This window comes from Aulonocara stuartgranti (genome assembly GCF_965226115.1).
Source record: "Aulonocara stuartgranti genome assembly, chromosome: 3".
In the NCBI taxonomy this organism is placed as follows: domain Eukaryota; kingdom Metazoa; phylum Chordata; class Actinopteri; order Cichliformes; family Cichlidae; genus Aulonocara; species Aulonocara stuartgranti.
Window position 1 is genome coordinate 8,021,970 of NC_138941.1, and position 23,447 is coordinate 8,045,416.

General features: G+C 41.3%; 2 protein-coding genes across 3 annotated transcripts in view; both read left to right on the top strand.

Annotated features, from left to right (window-relative positions):
- The window catches only part of LOC309702393 (NACHT, LRR and PYD domains-containing protein 3-like), a 200,764-nt gene that overhangs the window by 79,819 nt on the left and 97,498 nt on the right, over positions 1-23,447 (top strand). The window lies entirely within an intron of this gene.
- On the top strand, positions 1,159-11,859 carry LOC309702263 (uncharacterized protein). 2 transcript variants are annotated; one of them, XM_082526836.1, is made up of 3 exons: positions 1,159-2,225; positions 4,307-4,412; positions 8,342-11,859. In XM_082526836.1, the coding sequence occupies exons 2-3, from the start codon at positions 4,395-4,397 to the stop codon at positions 10,127-10,129; spliced, it is 1,806 nt and encodes a 601-aa protein (XP_082382962.1). In that variant the 5' UTR covers positions 1,159-2,225; positions 4,307-4,394; the 3' UTR covers positions 10,130-11,859. The 2 variants fall into 2 exon arrangements, with proteins under 2 accessions (XP_082382962.1, XP_082382963.1); XM_082526837.1 differs by lacking the exon at positions 1,159-2,225 and adding an exon at positions 4,067-4,154.

Below are 23,447 nucleotides of genomic sequence, written 5' to 3' on the forward strand. Positions count from 1 at the left end.
TTGTGCTAAAGTGGTGGGAAAGTGGCTGCAAGCTGGCTGCACTGTGTCCAATACTCTCAGTATGATATCCACAAACCTCTGAGTGTCACAGAGTGGGCCTGTGCTCAGCTCACTGTGCCCCATTCAATTCTACTTGCATAGTTTTACAAGTAAAATTAAAAGTTGCTCAATGATAAGTTATTGTAGTAACAACTAAGTCCATGGTCATTATTTGTTAATAGTAGCTTAAAGCTTCTGCACCAATCATGGAGCACCAGGTTTAGAGCATGTGGATCTACAAAAGTAAGTCCCAGTAAGATGGGCTGAGCCTTACATACTAGAAGAAACATGTCATTCCCAGCAGATGAAGCGCCCTTTAAAGCAGGATCTCACTTTAAACCTAAAGAACTTGCTATGAGCATGCAGTGCATTCATGGTTATTATTCATACGATTGTGGGGAGCTAATAAAGTGCAACTATCACATTACATTTTATTATTAAATTGTTGTTAACAATCCCTTCACTTCTGCTTATCTAATTCATGGTTGCAGGATGGCTGACAGCTTCCATTAGGCAGGAGGTAATGTCCATTCTGGCCACAGTGCAACCCACAATGTGTAACTGACACTATTATATTGCATTATGTCACATTGTTACATCTTTTTAATAAATGATGACAGTCAGCTGAATTTGCTGCCCCCTTGGTGGAGGACATCAGGATCAGCAGCTGCTGCTCCATCACAAACACCACAGAAGAAGAACAACACTGGATCAGATTATCTGGACGTGTTTGACAGGGACAGTGTTCATGTTCATGGACATCAGGACAAAAACAGACGATGGAAACCTGCCAGATTTGAGCTAAACTGCTCGTTTCCATGTGTAGTCCCTGGGAGGTCACATGACCAACAAAGACACACAAGCTGTGTCCCAAAACGTCGGCTGCATCCTCCGGAGGCCGCATTTGAAGGCCGATGACGTCACAGCCAGGCGACGAAGGCTGTCCCGATTCCTCGACTCCTTCAAATGCGTCCTTCATTCCCCCGAGTTTGAAGGATGGGTCGGGTGTGTCCTTCGTGGCCCACCATATCCCAGAATTCATAGCGCGGCCCAGCCAAATTTCAGCTGCCAACAATGGCGGCCCCTACTAAGTTTTAAAATTTAACGAGGGAGTACTACTTACTTACAATGAATTCCTTACACTATATAATTTTCCCGTCAGTGTTGGGGAATTCTCAATGGTGCTTGGTGCCATACCCTCAGGGACTTTAATGTTATATAAAAACACTGACAGCTCAATATCTGCCTCAGTCACTCTCCCTGATCCAGCTGAGTCAGCAGTGGGAAAAATCTGCTTTTCACAGGAACTTGGTAACAGCAATAAGAGAATACGTAGTTTATTCCAAGAAGATATCATGTCTCTCCCATATATAGAATATCTTACTGGAACCGACATGTTCCAGATATCACCTGGAAGACAGTCTGGATGATCCCATAAATATCTAATTGTGAACAAGGTGAAGGAAATCTCATATAAAATTCTTCATAAATGTGACCCAGCCAGTCACTATATGGTAACATTTAAAAGAGACATAAATACTAATTGAACTTTCTGTGGGGATCATCCAGAAACTGTGGCACATCTCTTTTGGTTCCTCTACACAGAGATTCTGGAAGAATTTAGCAGTTTTGTTATTGTCCATATTTTAAGGGAGTTTTCTTTACGATGGGAAAATGTTTTATTCTGTTTCTTTAAGTTCCCCAGGAAGAATGATAAATGTTTTTTATAAAATATTTGTTAATACTTTTAGCTATTTTATATCCATAAATGTAAGTTTATTAATAAAACACCATATTTCTGCCGTTTTATAAGGATATGAATTGTACATACAATCAATTTCAGACTCAACCAACAAAAAGCCTCTCAGAACAATATTTATATGTTGATTTTTTTCGCCTACTCATATCATAATTTTTTTACTCCTGGTTCTGTATGTTCATGTTCTGTTCTTTTGTAAACTTCATCTGTTTGTATGTTGTATACTCATTGTGTTTCAATAAAGTTCGATTTAAAAAGAGGTACGTTCTAAACGAAGCTTCAGACGTCACTGATCACGTGACTCTGGCCAAACGAATCAAGCCTCGACACGGTGCTTCTGAAGCAGCGCGTTGATCTTTCTGACACACGCACCGGAGCGTCAGCTTCAAGCGGACCATCACTACGTCTCACATCTAAAGGTGTCAAGGTAACTTTGAACTGAGTTCAGTCAATCTGGAGTTTTTCCAAGTTTTCTGTTGCTCTCTGTGAGAGAAGAGCGTTAAAGGCGGGGCTCTCCAGAGTCCAGCAAAACAGGAAACCACAGCTGGGTGTGTGTAAGTGTGCAAACCAATAGAATGCATCGTGGTGGGGGGGGGCATCACGGGCAAGAAAAAAATAAAATAATCGGTCGTACCCATGCTTCCCCGACGTCATGCCAGCGCATATTGGGAAATTCGTAGGCACCGATCGGTTTTCTATCAGCCATTTGCTGGGAGTAAGGGCGCCCTCCGTTTGCGAGGTGCGCCTGCTGCTGGCGGCACAGGGAGGAGAGGGCGGGGCGGCGGGGAGTCTCTGGCTGGCTGGAGCGGCATCTAATAACCAACTCGCAAAACAAAATAAAAACAACAAACAGATATTATGATACAGACTTATAATCTGCACCCATGTTTTTTCTAAATTCTATAAAGTGAGCGCGAGAGCCCTCGGTGCGCCTGTGCGCTGCTGAAGTCAAAGTAAACTTTATTGTCATCTCCGCTACAGACAGTCCAGCATATAGAGAGACGAGACGACAAGGCTGCAGATACAGCGGTGCAAGTAAACAAACAACAAATATAAGAAGAGTAAGAAAATAAATCTACACTTTAGGACTCGGGGTAAAGGATCAATAACAATTTAATTTATAATTTACAGTTTGATGATTTAAAGTCTCACACAGCACGTCAAAAGGGGCGGGGCCGGCTGCTTCCAAGTAGAGCACATTTCATTTATAATGATGTAAATCCAAGCCCATCATGGATTCACGATCTGAATCCTGGGTTGTGTGAAATCCCAGAAATCAACCTTAGACAAAGTGAATCTGTGAACTAAGGTGTAGGTCTGTTAGGTTAATTGTGCTGATCCTCGGGTTGGGGGATTTGTGTTTGTACTGGAGCGCAAAATTCAAACCAATGGAAGATGGACAACAAAAGTTCAAAGCCATCAGGTGCTCAGGTTAGAAAAAAGAGAAAAGATGCAGGTAAGCAGGCGTGTGATTGGATAATGGCAGCTCATCCTGAACCAATCAGACTAAACTCCAAACAATACATTATGTTACAGATTTTAATATTAATTAGTCATTGTTACTTGTTGATTTGTCCTTTTCTCATTGTGTGACGAATTATGACGACTGTTTGGTAGCTGTTATTGTCTCTCTCTCTCTCTTCATGTGTGTTTCTCTGGTGAAACAATAGTTTTGTGTTAATGTTAGGGCTGCACGATTTTGCATAAAATGAGAATCACGATTTTTTGGCTTAGAATTGAGATCATGATTCTCTCATAACAATAAATAAACATAAAACAACAAATGTCTCTCGTTTTGTTGTTGCAGCAAAATGTTGTCCTGCTTGAAATTCCGTCTCCACCGTTGCTCGACGCTGCGTGTACAGAGCAGGTAGTGCAACAATAGAAAAATAGTTGCGGGACGGCACTGTGTAGCGTTTGTCTAGGGTGTTGATCGTTTTCCTAAATCCCTCGTTTTGCACAGTGTTGATGGAGCCATATCTTTGGTCAGGTGATAAGTGATAGCCTCCGTAATGTCTTTGTGCCTGCGGGAGTTCGACGTGTATAGGGAAGCGCTGTATAAGGTTCCCGTTATTGATGTTTGGGTGGTTGACCGGGACGGATTTTCTCCTGTCACTTTCTCGTTGTTGTTTCCCTGCTAATTTTAGCATCACACGGCACAGCTTCTGTATCACGTGGTATAAGGCTCCGCCCTTGTCATTTGTTGAGCAGGAAGAGTGAGCGCTTGTTTTCATGCAGAGTACGTCCCGGATCAAAATGCGGTACATTTGATCTCTGTTGTTTTTGCCTGATGATTGGTTTGAGTCTTGACAATCCACATTGCTGGCGTTGCATCTTTCAATGCCAGCAATGGCAGGTATCAGTGCTCAAAGCTTTTGTGTTTGTTTCCAACAAGTTACCCACCTCGGGAAACAAAAATGTGTTCTTTTACTTGTCAGATGAACATATGAGACACTTTGACTCTTCAGTGCAGTGTGGAGCCTAACAAAGATCTGTTTTGTGTCCCAGCTGATCAGCAGGAGGAGGAGAGTCTGACGGAGCAGCAGAGGAACATTTTCAGCTACTTGGACTCAGCTCAGCCACTACAGAGGAAACAATGAGCTCAACACAGAAGGTGACAGACAGAGCAGGACCATATGACCAAAGATATTTATCACCATATACATTTGAACATTTGCCATAACGATGTAGCTGACGATAGAATTGACACCAGACAAAATACTTTACAGCTGCACAACTTTATTAAAAACCCATCAATGTATTTTCACTGAAACAAGCAGCTGTTGTTTATGTGCATTAAAGTTATATAAAAATGTAACAGTGCAAATGCAAATTCCTCGCTGACAGTTTAACCAAAAGGCGTTTCCAGTGGAAACTGGCCGACACATCCTGAGCATAACCATGTATAATATCCACTAAACTTCAGAAGAGGTTATACAGTCGTGGCCAAAAGGTTTGAGAATTGCATAAATATTGGAACCTGGAGAAGTTGCTGCTTAAGTTTTTATAATAGCATTTTGCCTGCACTCCAGAATGTTATGAGGAGTGATCAGATGAACTGCATCGTCCTTCTTTGCCATGAAAACGAACTTAATCCCCAAAAAGCCTTACCACTGCATTTCATTGCTGTCATCAAAGGACCTGCTGAGACCATTTCAGTGATCGTCTTCTTAACTCAGGTGAGAATGTTGGCGAGCACGAGGCTGGAGATCATCATGGCTGTATCCCGATTCAGGTTCTGCAGCTTTAAAGTCCTCAAGGGCCGCGTACTCAAAGACCGCTAAGGCCGAAGTGCGAGGCTCGTAGGCTCGTGAAATGGGACGTCTAGCCTCCGTCGCGCTGCCCAGGTTGCCTAGCAACCATGATACTAACAGCTGGAAACGTTTCATACAGCTTTGTTTGACAGAAATGAAGGAGAACATATTTAGTTCATTTGTTTCTACATGAGCTCTGTGTGTTTTGATGAGTATCTGAGACTGAGACCACAGGACTGTGAAACATGATTGTTGGGCTTCATTTCTGTGCTGCTGGCTCTTCCTCCTCCTCTTCCTCACACACTGCTGAGTTTGTCCTGGTGGATCATCAGGGCTGCAATGCCTCACAGATGATGTGCAGCAGTGGGTCCCTCAGTCTGTCCTCACTCTGGACACTTGCAGTCGTCACACATGGAAATCAAATGTGTGATAAGCTGCAGGATTCAAACACAAGTGTAACTTATAAACACATGTTCATACTTTTATTCCACAATCAGAGAGAAAGAAACAGAGAGAGAGTGCAGGACAGACAGACAGGTGACAGTCTCAGGTGTACACACTGCTACACAACAGCACCAGAGAAGCAGGATTTAGTGTTTGTGTTATTACGAGTGTAAACAAGAAGAGTTCCAGATGGTGCAGTGGACACATGTGTGACTGCTGTGATTAAAGCATCTTTCTTTCAGCTTAACGAGTGAACCGTCAGCTCGTTCAAACACACGTTAAAGTGCGTTTGGCTCGACACCACCGAACAGAGGCAGCAATATAACACAGCTAACATTAACAGTGCAGTGAATCCTGCTTGTGCCGTGATGTTCAGGACTGCAAACCGAGCAGCATCACTGACTTTCAGCTTGTTGTGTTTGTGGATATATGACTGACTTTAATTATCCACAAAATCATCACATTCTCTGTCAGATTAAGGTCGACTATTGAACGGCGTATATTTTAAAGGCTTTAAAACCAAGTTAACGCTGAAAGTACAAACATCACTAATGTCACATAACTCTGCCGACAAGGCATAGCTATGGCTATGAAATGCTCTTTGTGTATCACTTCTTCATTATGAAAGATGTCATTAATGCACTAGTAATGTCTCATCTGGAGTATTGTTCAATCATTTGGTCAGCAGCTAATAAGACAGATCTTAACAGACTTCAGTTAGTCCAGAATAAGGCGTCCAGATTAGTGTGAAGATGTTCATACTATACTAATATTGATAAAATGCATAATAACCTTTCTTGGCTTCCTGTACAGGCTAAAATATTCTATGGCTTACTTGTAGTTCTAAAGAAAGCAATTCTGTTAAACACACCACATTTATTCTGCTCAGCTGCAGTATCCAGATGAAATACATCATCATATTACACAGTTTTCAACAAGCTGCAATTTAGTAAATGCTCGAGTTAAAAGTAACGTTTTGTAAAACTGTTACATTTAGAGCAACTTTTAAGTGGAATAAGTTGCCTTAAAAAATTAGAGAATTATTCAAAACTTCAATGAACACTTAAAAGCCGATTTACAGAGCTTTTAGTTGTTGTAAATATTGTAAGACATGATTTGTTTTTGAAATTTGTGTAATGTGCCTCAATGTTATTGATATTTATCATCAACATTATGAACTTTATTTATAAAGCACTTTAAAACAACCACAGCTGACAGAAAGTGCTGTACACTGGAACTGTAAAATAAAATTACATGAGATATAAATAAAACACAAATAAAAGAAGAGTGAAATCATTAATTAAATAACTACTTCAATTAAAAAAGAAACTAAGTCTCACTGAGGTTAAAAGCCAAGGAATAAAAGTGGGTTTTAAGACGTGATTTAAAAGTGGACAGTGAAGGGGCCTCTCTAACGTGCATGGGCAAATCATTCCATAACTTTGGAGCCACAATAGAGAAGGCCCCGCCCCCTCTGAGCTTCCTCCTGGATCTCGGTACCTCCAGGAGCAGCTGGTCAGCTGACCTGAGAGACCGACAGGGTGTGTGGGGATGAAGAAGCTCAGAGAGGTAAGGCGGGGCAAGACTGTGAAGGCATTTAAAAACAAACATAAGAATTTTAAAATGAACTCTAAAAGACACAGGCAGCCAGTGCAGAGAGGCCAGCACGGGGGTTATATGCTCTCTTTTTTGAGTCCCTGTTAGGAGTCGTGCAGCCGCATTTTGAACCAGCTGCAGACGTGAGAGCAATGACTGACTGACCCCCACATAAAGTGAGTTACAGTCGTCCAGGCGGGAAGAAATAAAAGCATGGATCACTGTTTCAAGGTGCTGCCTCGAAAGAAAAGATTTTACTCTTGCCAGTCGCCTTAAATGATAAAAACCGGACTTCACCACTGCTCTGATTTGGTTGTCCAATTTAAAATCACTGTCCAACTTAAAACCAAGGTCAGTAACAACAGATTTAAAATAGACTTCCAGGGATCCTAAAACAACAGGGGAGGACTCACAGGGACCACTGGGTCCAAACACCAACAGCTCTGTTTTCTTTTCATTAAAATTTAAAAAGTTTAGAGCCAACCAAGCTTTAATGTCATCTAGACAAGTCAAGAGAGGTTTTATGGAGATGCCATCCATGTGTTTTAGTGTCAAATAAAGTTGGCAGTCATCGGCATAACAATGAAATGAGATCCCATGCCTTCTAAGGATAGAACCCAGTGGCCCTAAAATTGAGCCCTGTGGGACGCCGCATGACAGAGGAGCAGAAGACGATTCGTAACCGAGAAGGCTGACAGAGAAATATTATTATTATTATTATTGATTGCTTATATTTGAACAATTGTGAAACCTCACTGTGGATGTAAGAGTGAAATTATGTGGATATCTTGAATCCACTTCATTGTGTAATATTTTATGTGAGTATTTGACGGAAGACGAGCAACATCTGTTGTGGAAGCTAACGGGGTTCCTTTAGAATAAACAAACATAGGATTTATTATCACTGAATAATTATGTATAAATCTATACAAATTATAGAAATATGTAATAGGAAACAACAAAATAATCTAAATTATAAAATAGTGTGTGTGTGTGTGTGTGTGTGTGTGTGGGTGTGTGTGTGTGTGTGTGCATGATTTTAGTGTTTGAACAGTCATGAATTATCTTTAACAGCAGGTTGGATGTAATGTGTTAGAACTACCAGCAGGTGGCGATAAGAGACCTTTAAGGTGTTTGGTGCCACGCTCCCCCTTCAGGTTTAAAACTAGTGTTAATGGAGTTTGAAGGTTGAGTTTGTTCCACGACTGCATTTCACTCACTGCCTCTGTTTGTATCTCTGTCACTGCAGGACCAACATGGAGCCAGAAGTCAGCGCTCTCAGGAGGCCGACAAACCTCACAGAAGAAAGGGAGAGAAAAAACACACCTGTGACGAGTGTGGGAAGGCTTTTACTGAGAAGGCTAAACTCAAACAGCATCAGGTCATCCACACTGGAGAGAGACCGTTCAGCTGTGACTTGTGTGGAAAGTCTTTTTCCTTCAAGGGTTCCCTAAAAACACACCAACTCATCCACAGTGGAGTTAAAGCGTACAGCTGTGATCAGTGTGGCAGAGCTTTTACTCAGAGTAGCCACTTACAGAAGCATCTAGTTACCCACTCTGGAATTAAGCCATACAGCTGTGACGAGTGTGGGATGGAGTTTACTCTGAAGGCTTCACTAAAACAGCATCAGGTCATCCACACTGGAGAGAGACCGTTCAGCTGTGACTTGTGTGGAAAGTCTTTTTCCTGGAAGCGTTCCCTAAAACAACACCAACTCATCCACAGTGGAGTTAAAGCATACAGCTGTGATCAGTGTGGCAGAGCTTTTACTCAGAGTAGCCACTTACAGAGTCATCTAGTTACCCACTCTGGAATTAAGGCATACAGCTGTGATCAGTGTGGCAGAGCTTTTACTCAGAGTAGCCACTTACAGAGTCATCTAGTTACCCACTCTGGAATTAAGCCATACAGCTGTGACGAGTGTGGGAAGGGTTTTACTGTGAGGGCTAAACTAAAACAGCATCAGGTCATCCACACTGGAGAGAGACCGTTCAGCTGTGACTTGTGTGGAAAGTCTTTTTCCTTGAAGGGTTACCTAAAACAACACCAACTCATCCACAGTGGAGTTAAAGCGTACAGCTGTGATCAGTGTGGCAGAGCTTTTACTCAGAGTAGCAGCTTACAGAGTCATCTAGTTACCCACTCTGGAATTAAGCCATACAGCTGTGACGAGTGTGGGAAGGGTTTTACTCTGAAGGCTTCACTAAAACAGCATCAGGTCATCCACACTGGAGAGAGACCGTTCAGCTGTGAACAGTGTGGAAAGTCTTTTTCCTTGAAGCGTTCCCTAAAAAAACACCAACTCATCCACAGTGGAGTTAAAGCGTACAGCTGTGATCAGTGTGGCAGAGCTTTTACTCGCAGTAGCAGCTTACAGAGTCATCTAGTTACCCACTCTGGAATTAAGGCGTACAGCTGTGACATCTGTGGAAAAACTTTCAGCCAGAGAAGGAGCCGAAATAAACACCTACGCATTCACACCAGACATGATGTGTACTGCTGTGAACAGTGTGGCAAATACTTTACAACAGACGCACACTTACAACAACACATGTTTACCCACACTGAGGAGAGACCTTATCAATGTGACCTGTGTGAGAAGACTTTTAAATCTCCACGTTACCTGAGACAACACCAACAGATCCACACCAGAAAGAGACTCTACAAGTGCAGCTACTGTGAGAGAAGCTTCTCACATTCACGTAGTCGTAACATTCATGAACGTGCACACATGGAAGGAAACTACAGCTGTGACCAGTGTGACAAGAGCTTCAGGAATCTCAGATCATACTCTGCACACAAACGATCCCACGTTACTAATAAACTGTTTCACTGTTACCAATGTGCCCAAACATTCACCTCATTGTCTGCTCTGTGCAAACATCAGCGCGATCACTCAGGGCTGAAATCACTCCCATCACTGGATCACAGTGAATCTGAAGACACAGAAAGATCCTCTGGTTTCTGTGTCGGACTCAAAAAGCTTGAGATCAGGCTCCACAGAGTTCAGATAGAATCATTTAACCTTTTTTGAACTGAACTGGTTGCTGGGCTGAACTTCTACATAATACAGATCTACATGGGATCTTCTTTTCTGTTGTTTTACTGAGTCAGTTTTGTCCTTTTTTCTCTGTCCTGGTTTTGCTCGTCTGTAAATGATTGAAACTCAGTCAAATAGTTCATTGTTCTCCAGCAAAACGTTTTGGAAACTCATGTTTAACCTTTAAAACTCTGACATGTTTTAGCACACAAGGCTTCATCGGGGAGTTCACTCATGATTGGACCATGAGAACAAAGGTTTTTAGTTCTTTCAAAGAGAGTCTTGGAGATGTTTGATGTTTCTGTTTTTCTGAAACCACCTGAAAGAAAAACTATTTTTCTTGCTTTATGTAGTGTGGAAGTTTTTAATGTTTCTTCATCTGTTATGTTCTTGAATGTGTTCACGTGAAGATGGTACAAATAAACTGTCCTTTCAGCTTTAGCTCCTAATTTATTCATTATTTATGGATGTAGCACAGCAGCCGTCTCTTGATTAACACATGGAGGGCTCGGGATCTGATGGTGTCGTCTCCCTAATTTGCCCACTCAGTAAATCTCACTCATGGCCAAGAAATTGAAATAAACCTTGTTTCCCTGCTGGATAGTGATCCACTGTAACTCTGCTCCTCCTTCCTGTTTAGGATTTCTGTGGCTGAAGTAAAATTCCCTCCATCCATCACTTATCCCAGCTAACCCAAAGTGAAATAAAGTTTTGCTGGTCTTAAAAAAGCATTACAATAATGGGCATTACCAATGCAAACTGAATGATACAGAAGATGAAAGAAGAGACTTTGATCAGTTAATAAAGCTCATGATCTGGATTCATTGTGGCTGCTACACAGATACTTCTGGGTCACTTCTCTCAGTTAGGAACCTTCCTCACCAAACTGACTGTTGGACCACACCCCTGGTTTCATGAGAAATAGTTTCAGCCATGATTTCTCTTCCTGTATTTCAGAGTAAAGACTGAAGTGACAAATGGAAGCATGTTCAAAAAACACAATGTGAGAGAGACGTTGAGGTCCTTAGAAGTTACCCTGGGTTTTTCTGTCACCCTGCTAGATGTTACACACCTTGTTATTGGACTGATTTCTACTGCTGGACGACTCCTGCGGAGAGTAACAATACTCTTACTAATTAGCTCCCTTTCACAGCTTTGGGGATATTTATTTTTGTGTTTGCAGCGCTGTGAGCCAGAACAGCGAGAGAAAAATCTGCAACAGCGACGAGCCGAATGCTTACGTGAATCGCAGCAGCTGCACATGTGCTACGCTGAATTAGAGGATATCTTTGCTCTGGATTTCTATTTCTACTTTTTCATTTCTATATGATTCTTCTTGCATCTAAACAAAGATGATTCAATTTGCTAAATGTTGATGGCTCTTCGTGCTCAGGTGTAAATGAGACGTAATATTTGCTCTTGGTTTGGTTCTCCTGTACAGAACCTTGCAGTACAACAGAAACCTAAAAACATTATTTGTAGTTGTTATTCTTAGTTGTTCTGCTGCCTAAATACCACAGGGTCTGATTATGAAGTTATTGAGCTGCACATACGTTACGACCTGCTTAAGTTCGAGGTCACAGCGTCTGTAGAGCAGCTGGAACATAATGAAGTCTACAAGGTTAAAGTTTTCTCTTCAGTTATTGTTCTTTCTGCTGCTTGGTTTGATGGAGCTGAGAGCTTTTGTTTTTATTATTGTTATTATAATTATCATTAATATTTTACTCTCTACAAGCTTTAAAATAGTGTTTGTGTTTGAAAAAATTGATTTAAGAATTGAACAGAAACATCTGTCCTTCTGAAAAGCGCCCAAAGGCACGGAGACAAAGTCAAAGGATGCAACCTGTAACTTTCTCTTCCTTCATGTCAGGACCATCATCCATGATTTATATAAAATGCATATAGCAACAGTAGCACTTTAGTTTGGACTTTATGATTTCTGTAACTGGAAAATATTATTTTGTTTAAAGACAGAAGTGACCGCATAGTTGCAACATCAAAGGGAAATATTAATTAATTAGCATCAAGTATATTTGTTGCTTAAGCGTTTGCACTATAACTTAAGTAGGATTATAACTTTTAAGGAAGGAAAGATTTCAGATATTTAGTTCACCGTTTCAGTTATTTTATATGAAATTAAAACATTTACGTTGGTCAAATATGATGCTCTAAATCAAATAAAAGTTTGAAAATAAATGATGTATTTTTAAATGCTGCAACAAATGTTCACAAAAAGTAACTATAATTAAAACCAGTTAAACAAAATCAAATGTTTGAATCATGCTTAACCAAATGCCAGGCTGGAGAGCTGAACCTAAAGTATACGTAGAAAGATTTCAACATCTGAGCAGTTTTTAATGTTTTTATCACATATAAATGTCACAGCAGTGGGTCCTGGCCCAATGCTTTGTGTTTTTGGTTTTCTTTGACTCTTGTTTTTCTTGCTTTTTGTTCTTCTTATTTATCAGGCTCTCAGTAATCTTAGTTCTCCCTCCCTCAGTGTTCATTTCAGCCTGTGTTTAGTTTCTGTTCCCGTGTCCCACGTTTCATCGTTTCATGTCGAGTCAGCCCTGTCTCTCTGTTTCCTGTGTCTCCCCAGTCAGCCCCGCCTCCCTCGGGCACTCATGTGTGATACAGAGTAATAAACCTGACTACATTTGCTACACTCTCTTTATTACCTGTTACTTTAAAATTCATACACTAATTATGTCTGCCCATCTCTCTAATGTGAAGGTCAAAGGTCAACATCCCAGTGACATAAGAATAATCCCAAAGGGGCAAAGGCAGCGGTTAATTTAGCACATTTAGCATTAAGGGTACAGCAAGGATATACTTTTACTTATTGTGGCAGGGGTGTGGTCTCTGGCCTGCTGCAGTGGAGGCTGGTGGCGGGACGTTGGACGGCACAGGTGAGGGTGATGGAGCTCATGACTCTCCCCTTTATAGTGACAGAGGAGACCAGCGTGGGGGAAGCGTGTAGTGGAGGAAGCCGAGGAGAGAGCTGGTTTCTGGCTACAAAGACGGCGTCAAACCAGAAAAGATTGCTCGTGGTCAAATAATGTGTAATAATAATGAAATAAATAGGCCATTGGGAAAAACGGGATTTTGAAATAAAGACTGACTTTGAAAAAAAGGACATTTGGATTAAAAACGGCTGGGAATAAATAAAATGCCTCAGGAATAATCTCTGTTATTGTGAAAAATAATGATCATGAAATAATATTTCACAATAATAAGTAAATTTATATAGCAGAATGCAATATATTTCACAATAATGAGCTTCTTTTCAAAATGTGTTCAATTATTTCACAATATCATTCTCACATTACATATCTGTGTCTTATTTATTCACATAGTTATTTATTTCATCATGACTTATTTATTTATTTAATTTTGAACACTTTGGAGTTCCATATGGTTGTAGTGGGCTTGTAATGTAAATGTGTCTGATTAAATATGACATTAATGCTGACGCTGCATCAAACCCTGATAAAACAGTTCTATTAGTGGGTCTGTGTGATCAGCATCAGTGGGTGAAGGTGAGGCCTTGACTAGTAGAACGTCATGTTGGTGTTTAACAACACATGAGCCAACATCAGACTCCGAGCGCTACGATGCTAAAGATCAGAAGATCCAGTGTGACATCATCGTTACCTGGCAACAGTAGCCCTCATCTGACTTTATTGGAGGATATTTACACCAGCAACACGGTTTAGTTTGATATGACGGATTAACAACATGCGCTGTGATATCCAGTTCATCTGTAATAGATACAGGATCTAGTCAGTGAGCAGATATTTGATCAGCTTATTAATAACTATACTAGAAACAAACACAACTGTGTTGGTGATTCATGCAAACTTGCATATCAGCCTTTGAAGGTTTTGTAGTATTGAGAACAAAGAGGTTGTGTTAGGGCTGAAAAGCCCGACTTGTTCTCCTCTGCAGGTCATCAAATGCACCACAGAAGTTTGTATTTGCACAGCCTGTATATGTTTGATGGCTTTATTATTCTCTGTTCAAAGACAGTAAATATGGAAAATGTCTCATGTAGTATCAGCTTCATGTAAAATGACTGCAAACATTTAGAGAACATGTGCTGCTGTTTGTCCTACATTTCAACACTGAATGAACCCTGAAAACATGATGGCAGCTGGCAGCTGGGAGTTCACATGAAATATCGGCTGTATGAAGACTGGAAATATAGATGATAAAAACATGCAGCCAAACATTTGTGGACATGGATAAACTATCTGATCCAAAAAGCAGGAAGTGACACAGCTAGAAAGTGTGTAACAGCTGAAGTCAAATGTAATGCAGAGTTGAATCTGCACTTGGATCCATCTGTGAAAGGTCCACATGTAGGAATCACATGAGTCCTGATGTTTGTCAGTCAGCTTGATAACTCCATCTACTGTGGCTACATATACTGGGCTGGTAGCTCCACAGTGTTGGAAAGAAACTATTAAATGTGCAAAGTTTAAAATCAGAGGCTCTTCTAACACAGGAGCCATGTTGAGTTTAGATCACAGCCGACCACCGGAAATGGCTGAAATGGAATGAAGCCCATTGACAGCCAGCAGGTCTAAACAGGAACGCACCCATTTGTATGTGTGGCAATGATGTGCCTGCGGCTGACACAGGATTGGTTCAAACTAAACATCAGACACATTTCACAGAGTTCACAAATAAACTCACGTTTTTATTTTTGAAGATGATCATAAAGTAGAATTTATGGTCCAGTAGAAACAGCAGGAGGTTTGAGCCCTTCTGATGGCAAGGCAAGGCAAGTTTATTTGTATAGCACAATTCAACAACAAGGTGATTCAAAGTGCTTTACAGAGACATTAGAAACAAAAACAAATAAAAAGCATGATTTAAAATTGATTAAAACAAGCAAACAAACTAACTAATTAACAAACAAACAAACAAAACAGTATATAAAATCAAAACAGATAAAATCAGAACAGTAGATAAAATCAGTAGTTAAATGTAAGTTTTGAAATTTAAGCTTAAAAGTGTGGATTTGGTGCTTTATTCAAATGCAGCTGAGAACAGGTGAGTCTTCAACCTGGATTTAAATAAACTGAGTGTTTCAGCTGATCTGAGGCTTTCTGGGAGTTTGTTCCAGATATAAGGAGCATAAAAGCTGAATGCAGCTTCTCCGTGTCTGGTTCTGACTCTGGGAACTGATAAAAGACCGGATCCAGATGACCTGAGGGATCTGGAAGGTTCATACTGGGTCAGGAGGTCACTGATGTATTTTGGTCCTAAACCATTCAGAGCTTTATAGACCAACATCAGAACTTTAAAGTCTATCCTCTGACGGACAGGCAGCCAGTGTAAGGACCTCAGAGCTGGACTGATGTGGTCCACTTTTTTGGTCTTAGTGAGGACTCGAGCAGCAGAGTTCTGAATGAGCTGTAGTTGTCTGACTGATTTTTTAGGTAGACCTGTAAAGATGCTGTTACAGTAATCAAGCCTACTAAAGATGAATGCATGGACTAGTTTTTCCAGGTCCTGTTGAGACATCAGATCTTTTATCCTTGAAATATTCTTGAGGTGATAGTAAGCTGACTTTGTTATTGTCTTAATGTGTTTTTCTAAGTTTAGGTCTGCATCCATCACTACACCCACATTTCTCGCCTGGTTTGTGGTTTTTAGATGTATAGATTGAAGTTCTCTGGTGACCTGTAATCGTTTTTCTTTGGCGCCAAAGACTATTACCTCAGTTTTGTTTTTGTTTAGCTGGAGAAAATTGTACGGGGCCTTGGTCTCCTGGTGACATTGTGATATATATTTGTGTGTCATCTGCATAGCTATGACAGTTTATTTTGTTGTTCTTTATAATCTGTGCCAGTGGGAGCATGTAAATGTTAAACAGAAAGGGTCCCCAGATGGAACCTTGGGGAACTCCACATGTGATACTTGTCTGCTCAGATGTGAAGTTACCTATTGATACAAAGTATTTCCTGTTTTCTAAGTATGTTTTGAACCAGTTTAGTACAGTTCCTGAAAGACCTGTCCAGTTCTCCAGTCGTTTGAGTAATATGTTGTGGTCAACTGTATCAAATGCTGCACTGAGATCCAGTAAAACTAAAACTGACATTTTTCCACTGTCTGTATTCAGACATATGTCATTAAACAGCAGAAACAGGATTTGGAGGAAGATGTTAATAGATTAGAAAGAATTGTACACTGTGAATCAATGCAAGTCTTTCTATATAGACAGATCTGTAATAATCCCTCAGGTAGGTTCCTCTGGGACAGTCACAGATAGAGACACCAATTCTGACATCCTTTGAAAGCCTGACTTTGAATTTTCATCACTCGTCATGCACACAGATGTTAATTCTACATATTCCTGGTACTGAACTCTAAATCAATATGAAGAAAATGCTCCTGCTAATCTGCATCTATGTTGATATCAAATCCTTTTCCAGCACATGGATAAATCTCTATAAATCTTTCAGTCTGATCAGAATGGGCACAGTGTTGTTATTGCAGCTCCCTGATGTTTGAAAAGCTAAATGTCCATTTTAAAGTGCTCGTGTGTAGGATTGTGTTTCCTTCCTTTGTGCAGTTCTTACAGTAAACATGTTTGAATGTTTCCTGTTCCCCTGATCCTTCTTCCTGTTGGATAAAATTGGTTTGAATAACATGTTCTTATAGGTTTTAATGAACTTCAAACTGGGATCCACTCACAAAACTGCCTCATTTTATTGGAACGATCCACATTTGCATCCATTCACGGTACATTTGACATCTGAACACGTTTGTACACATGATGAAAGGACAGATGGTGTTTGTGTGTCCTTCTTAAACTTAGTGTGGATGTTTCATCATGTAGAACTACTTAGAACAAAGTCTTTGGAACATTTGGAGAACACGTTTAGGAAAGTAACATCCTGGTAGAACATTTTCTTAAAGCTGAGCAGAGCTGCAACATGACTGTGAGCATTCAGAAGAATAAAGTCAGAATTCTTTATTATTATGAAGATTAAAGTGCACCTTAATGCTGCCGATGAACACACATGTTCTTTGTGAAAGCATGTGTGAGCACAGCTGACGTGCACCACACTGACCCCACTCGCCCCATTTCTTCATCCACTTCTTGCTCTTGTGCTTGAAATGAGACGCAGCAAAAGTCAGAGGCTCTAAAATCCACAAAAAGGGGGCTCGTTAGATCAGGATACTGGATGTGATCCATAGAAAACATGAATAATACACCACTTTATTTGAAGCATCTGTAGCACTGCCTCAGTTCTGGATGTTTCCACAGACTCCTCTGTGCACCTAAAGGAAAGGTCAAAGGTCAGCAGCACATGTAGTTGGGACAAGTCTTCAGTCGCACAAACTACACAATCATTTTCCTCCAATGACGACTTTTCACTTGCAGAAATGGTCCTGTGTGATTTCCAGGCTGTGATATAAAAACTAGTTCCTAATGGCAGCGACTCACTCAGTAAACATGTGTTTCCTTCACCAACCTCACACACAGATCCAATAAGATCAGGAAGTGGGCAGTATAGTACAATATGTGTTATTCTGTGCTGCACTGCCCAAACTAAAGATCTGCTGAAGTGTTGGAAATGATCCAGATGTTTATTTTGGACGATACAGCAGAAGATCAGACATGAAAGTGGAGATAACACAGAAGACCTGCAGCAAAGGTCAGAGGTCAGACTGGGCCCTGGATTCAACAATGAGCCAATGATCATCAAGCAGTGACTAAAGCAGAGCCCTGACGTTCTGACATTCATCACACAGTCAGAACAAATGTCTGCTGATGACTTCATCTCATGAAACGACTGATAGATGTCAGTTCATTGATCAGCTGAGCTGCTGATCTTCATCGTCACAGAAACATTCAGCTTGTTTCAATCAGTAAATAACTCCCACTACTCCCAGTTTGAACTGTTCCCACTCAAAATGCTGTGAGAACAATGATCATTGTAGAACTTCACAAACATCACGTGTTGTTTTCCACATGTAAGATCAGCAAACACACAGAAACTTCCTGTTGCCACACACGGCCTCTAAAATCTCTTCCACGCTTTCTGTCTGAAGTCCACTCTCTGTGTCGGATCCACAGGAAACAACAAGATCTTATTAACATGGTTTTCAATGTGTCTCCTTCCAAAAAGTCCAACCAATGAACAAATGTGTGTATTTGTGGAGGCCGAACAAAAGCATGACACATTTCTCTGTTTCTATAAACTGGAGTCAAACACAAACATGAAGAGTTTCACTGACAGACTCCAAAATGCCCCCACAGTGGATCAAAGGGAAATCCTACAGTGTGGCCAGAGACTCTTAATGGCTCCAACATCAACACATCCACAATGTTGGATCCAGTTCTGCCTCACAGAGTTACTAAGACACACCCTCTGCCAGCATCACAACAGCTCCACCTGCTTCACCTGCCTCCTCAGCATCTGTACACCTGAAGAGAAAAGAAAGGCTCCAACAGCTCAAATCTACAAAGGATTCATGAAGTTTCATCCAACAATAACATGTTTGCCTTCCACACTTCTGTTATTCATGATCACAAGAACTTGTGCAGCCCTGATATCAGCCCTAATATATGAGTGTGTTTGCCCAAAGACTGAAACAGCATCAACATGACAGCTGTAAGAAATCTTCTCTCAGCCTTGTTTGGCAGAAGATCCCTGCAACAAAGATTGTAGCTGAAAGATGACGTGTGTAAAGTTTGCTCTGTGGGAGGGTCGAGGCTGTTTTTAGACCTTTGATAGTTTCCAATCCAGTTCTGACAGACAGGAATAAAAACAACATCATTAAGATCAGATCATGGAGCTGTTTGCTGCCTTGTTTCTATCTTCACATTACAAGACTTTACTACAATAAAGATGCTGACATGTATCTGTAGCAGCAACATCATTGAATCTAGAACAACTGGAGCCAAACCAGTGGCTCTGCTGGGATCACTGGTGAGCCAACACTTCCTTGTTGATGCAGATTTCAGGGCTTCCTTTTGCTCCTCCGTTATAACTGTTCTCTCTTCTCAACACATGATGACACAAAGGAATCAGCAGTGACAAAGATGATGCTGAAGAGAAGCACACACTTCACACATATAACAGACCAGTGCAGTTACACACACCTCTGCTCGACATCAGGCCTCAAACAAAGACACAAAACACTAACTTGACTCTAAACAGAAGAAACGAGCAGCTGTTTCTGTTCTGTGCTTATTTATATTTGACACACATGCTTCTCTTTGTGCAAACACACATCGCACTATAAGGGTAACCTCGCACACAATGATTGGACAGCACAGTGATGATGCTGGGAGATCCTATACGCAGCAACACAGAAACACTGAGAACTTTAAACAATGATGGAAAGTGTTATAAATGACTTGTTGGCCTCTGATCTGTCACAAACAGCTGAAACGTGTCTCTCATGAGTCACATGAAGGTTTTTGACAGAAAGGACAAAAAGTAGCTGCAGTCAGTTTGTGTCATTTTTAGATTTATTCATCTGGGAGAAAAATCTGAGGGACATTAAAATGTGTTTTCAACAGAGACAAGAACATGAATATAACAGAACAGGTAAATGAACATGTTTCAAGTAAACAGCTGGACTGATCAGGTCCAAACACAGAGTGATAAACTTGTCAAACAGCTGTCATATCTTTATATAGAAGCTCTTTATAAATGCTGCTCACTGCAGTCTGTTTACTAATAATGTCAAAGTGTTAGAAACACAGAAACATCAGAATGGTCTTTGTTCACAGAAACCTGTCTGGGATCCTTTGTTGTTCTTTTGATGCAGAGTTACATTATAAATATAAAGAGTTATTTCAGAGTCTCATCAGTTTTCCTGCATGTCTTTATTTAACACATCAGCAGGGCTGAAGCTCTCATGTTAAACACACACTGATCTATGGACACGTTCATGTGTTTCTAACAGAACCAGGCTGTTATCAGCCTGCACTAACATTATGTCACACACACTGAATGTAACAGTGACAGTTTACATCATCACACAATCAGCTGTGATTGTTTCACTGTCATCAAACGAGTCAACAGGAAGTAGAATCAATAGAAACCAATCATTTACTGACAGCATGTCTGATGGAAATAAGTGCAGATTATGTATGAAGTCTAACTGCACACAGTAACTGTGTTACAATAAGGACTTAACAGCGCCCTCTGCTGGAGTGTTTCACACTGAGAGCAGCTTTCCTCTGAATTCAGTGAGGTTATGACTGAAATTATTGGTGTAGTCGGTTTTATAAAGACCAGACCAGTAAAAACAAGAGTGTCTCTGCTGTCTGTGAGGAGATGGAGCCGAACATCAAGCTGTGCTGTTTCACAGTGAAGCCAGGCGGCTGTCACCAGGAAAAGTCTTGTCCTGAGTTTTTGAGCTCAGAGAGCAGATCAGATGTTTTTGGAGCAGGAGCACAAGTATGAAGTCGCAGAGTTAGTGATGAGAGCTTCCTGGCAAAACTGGCCTACCTGAGGGACATATTTGGAAATGAAGTAAATCTACAGCTTCAAGGGAAAGATAAAAACCTCCCTCAGGTCACAAGATCAGCTCTGTCACTGAAAGCTTGCAGTGTGGGGCAGGAGACTCGATGAAGGAGACACAGATTCATTGGAGAACCTGCATGAATTTGTTGACACTACTGACGATGATGCCGCCTCAGTGACTCCATATATCAAGCAGCATATTTCATCACTGATGGGATACTTTTAAAAGGACTTCCATGAAAACAGTTCCCAGCATGACCAGCTCCAACTGGTTTCAGCTTTGCAGAGCAGAACCAGTTCATTGACGTCTGACTCCACACTGAGACTGCAGTTCACATCACAGACACTGAGTGGATTCTGGCTGAGTGTAGAGAAGCAGTATCCACTCTGAGGGCAGCAGGCTCTGGGCGTTCTTCTTCCTTTAGTCTCATCTTTGTGAGGCTTCTCTGCTGCTGCAGACCAAGTCCAGGTCCCAGCTAAACACTGAGCAGGAGCTGAGAGCTGCAGGATCCTGCTTCAAAGCTGCTTTGAAAAGCTGTGCACTGCAAAACGTGCTCGTCGGAGCCATTAATGCTGACTTTGTTATTTTGATCAAAGAAAGAAATCAGCACAAACTGTTTGATTCGTTTTTGTTTTGTAGGTTAAAGTGTTTCATATATTGTGCTCCTGAGTTAATGTTGCTGATCAGTTTGAATTCATTTTGATTGTTTATGGAGTTTATTTCATTTTATGTTTCAGTATCAAACGGTTCAAATGTTTATAGGATGTAATTTATTTTTTATTGAAGGTAAATTGTTGCACTTTACATTGTTTCCATCTAAAAGTGTTACATTGTTTCTCTTCCAAACTAAAAAGTGTTTCTGCTGCAGCTTCCTTTCACTCTTCATCATTTTCCAGTCAGTGAAAGTCTTTTTGTGTCCTCCTAAAATCCACCGTGCTCACAGTGAACACTCGTATGCTGTTGTGCTGTCACAGACTGTTATCAGCCGTGTAGCCGCTCATACCTCATTTATTCTTCTTGTTCTACCGTCAGACCCAGGCGCACAGCTTTGGTTGAAGTTCTTATGTTTGATTTCATAACAGCTCTTCAGACTTCCACTCTTTATAACTTTATAAGTATTTTTGACAAAGCCATCTTCTTTTACTCATCCACTCAGCAAGCTCCCAAGATAGTAACCTATCAACCCGCACACCCACATAGCTTGTTCTTCTTTGTCGTTTTATTGGCAGTTGGTGGTGCATTACCGCCAACAGCTGGCTGGGAGAGTGGACCAGCATGATGCTAACCTGCATAGCTGCGTGTCGCGGAAGTTCAAAAGTCAGCCACGGCAGCCGGCAGGAAGAAACTATCCAACTACACGGTAAATGAGAAACTGCTTTGTGATCCGGACAAAATCCTCTTGGGGTCTGGATTTGGACCGGAGTCCAGGAGTTGGGGACCCCTGTTATAGTACCATATCACCCTATTAGAGCACTTTGCTCTCACACTGCAGGCCTACTTGTTGTTCCTAGAGTATTTAACCCTTGGATGCACAACCTACCAATACCTACACTCTTCCACGAGTGGGGTCAAAAATGACCCCAAATAGAAACAATGCATTTTGCTATAAACTCTGTTGTTATTCTTCAAAATCTTTAAAACGAAGAGTTGTAATATTTTCATATTTGAGGTATTTCTCATAAAACATGATTGTGATATGAGGCCCTTTGCATTTTTATTTATTTTTTCATTAATTTTCAGTTTTTGTATCACTTTTGTATGCTTGCTCGGCATATACTGCAGAAGCTGGGTCTTCCCTCTGAAAGGCACAAGTTGTTCATCCACTGTAACACAATCACTGTGGATGAATTTCTGCCTGCAGTTGACCAGGAACAGGTCCCATATGTAGCAGAAAGCTGCCATGTGGTTTGTTTTCAGTCGGTAGGCTTTGGTCCTCTTGTCCTCAAAGTGCAAGAAACGGCGAAATCTTTAAATCTTTGAATTGACATAGTGGCCTTGAACAATGGGTTATGCAGAGGACTCCCAAAAAACACACCGACTGGTACATCCCAGTTCTTCTCACTTCCTGCAAGAATGGTCAATCAAATGAAGGCCAGGAGCTTATGTTTGATTACATTTTTCCACTCTTTCCCCTGTCTGTGGCTTCTCTTTGTGCCTCCATGTTTGTGTATGACAGCACCTCTTCTATTAAATTATCAGACATGAACATCTTCCATGCATTTAGTGGGGAGAAAGTACTAAACCCAGGTGCAAGCCCTGGCCGACTAATTCAGAATATTGTGGCTAGAGCAGTAAGAGGGGCTTATTCTGTTAGACTAAATATTTATTTCCTCTTCAGAGGACTCCTCTGTATCTGACAGGCCTTGTTCAGTGGGGGGGCAATAGTCTGGGTCCTCTATATCTTAGATGTGAGATTCTGAGTCAATGCCCCCAATGGGCTCTTCATCCCATCCGTCCTGGATCATTTGTAGGGCCACAGGGATCCTAGCTGGCCTCATAGCAGCCGTGTTACTTTAGATAACAAAAGCGGAGCACAGCAAACACCGGAGCCCAAGAAAACAGCCCAAACACAGGGCAGTTCAGGGGGCCGACAATGCGGACGGCAACGGCGGCGGCGAAGGAGACGACGGAGCAGTTCAGGTGGCTGGCCGCGCGGAAGGCAGCGGCGGTGAAGGAGACGACAGAGCAGTTCAGGGGGCCGGCCGCGCAGAAGGCAGCGGCGGTTCTTAAGTGTCAGGCATACTGGCCGAGGCTCGGTGGGCACAGGACCAGGCGAGGCAGGACCAGACAAGGCTGACGCTGAAGCTGGACC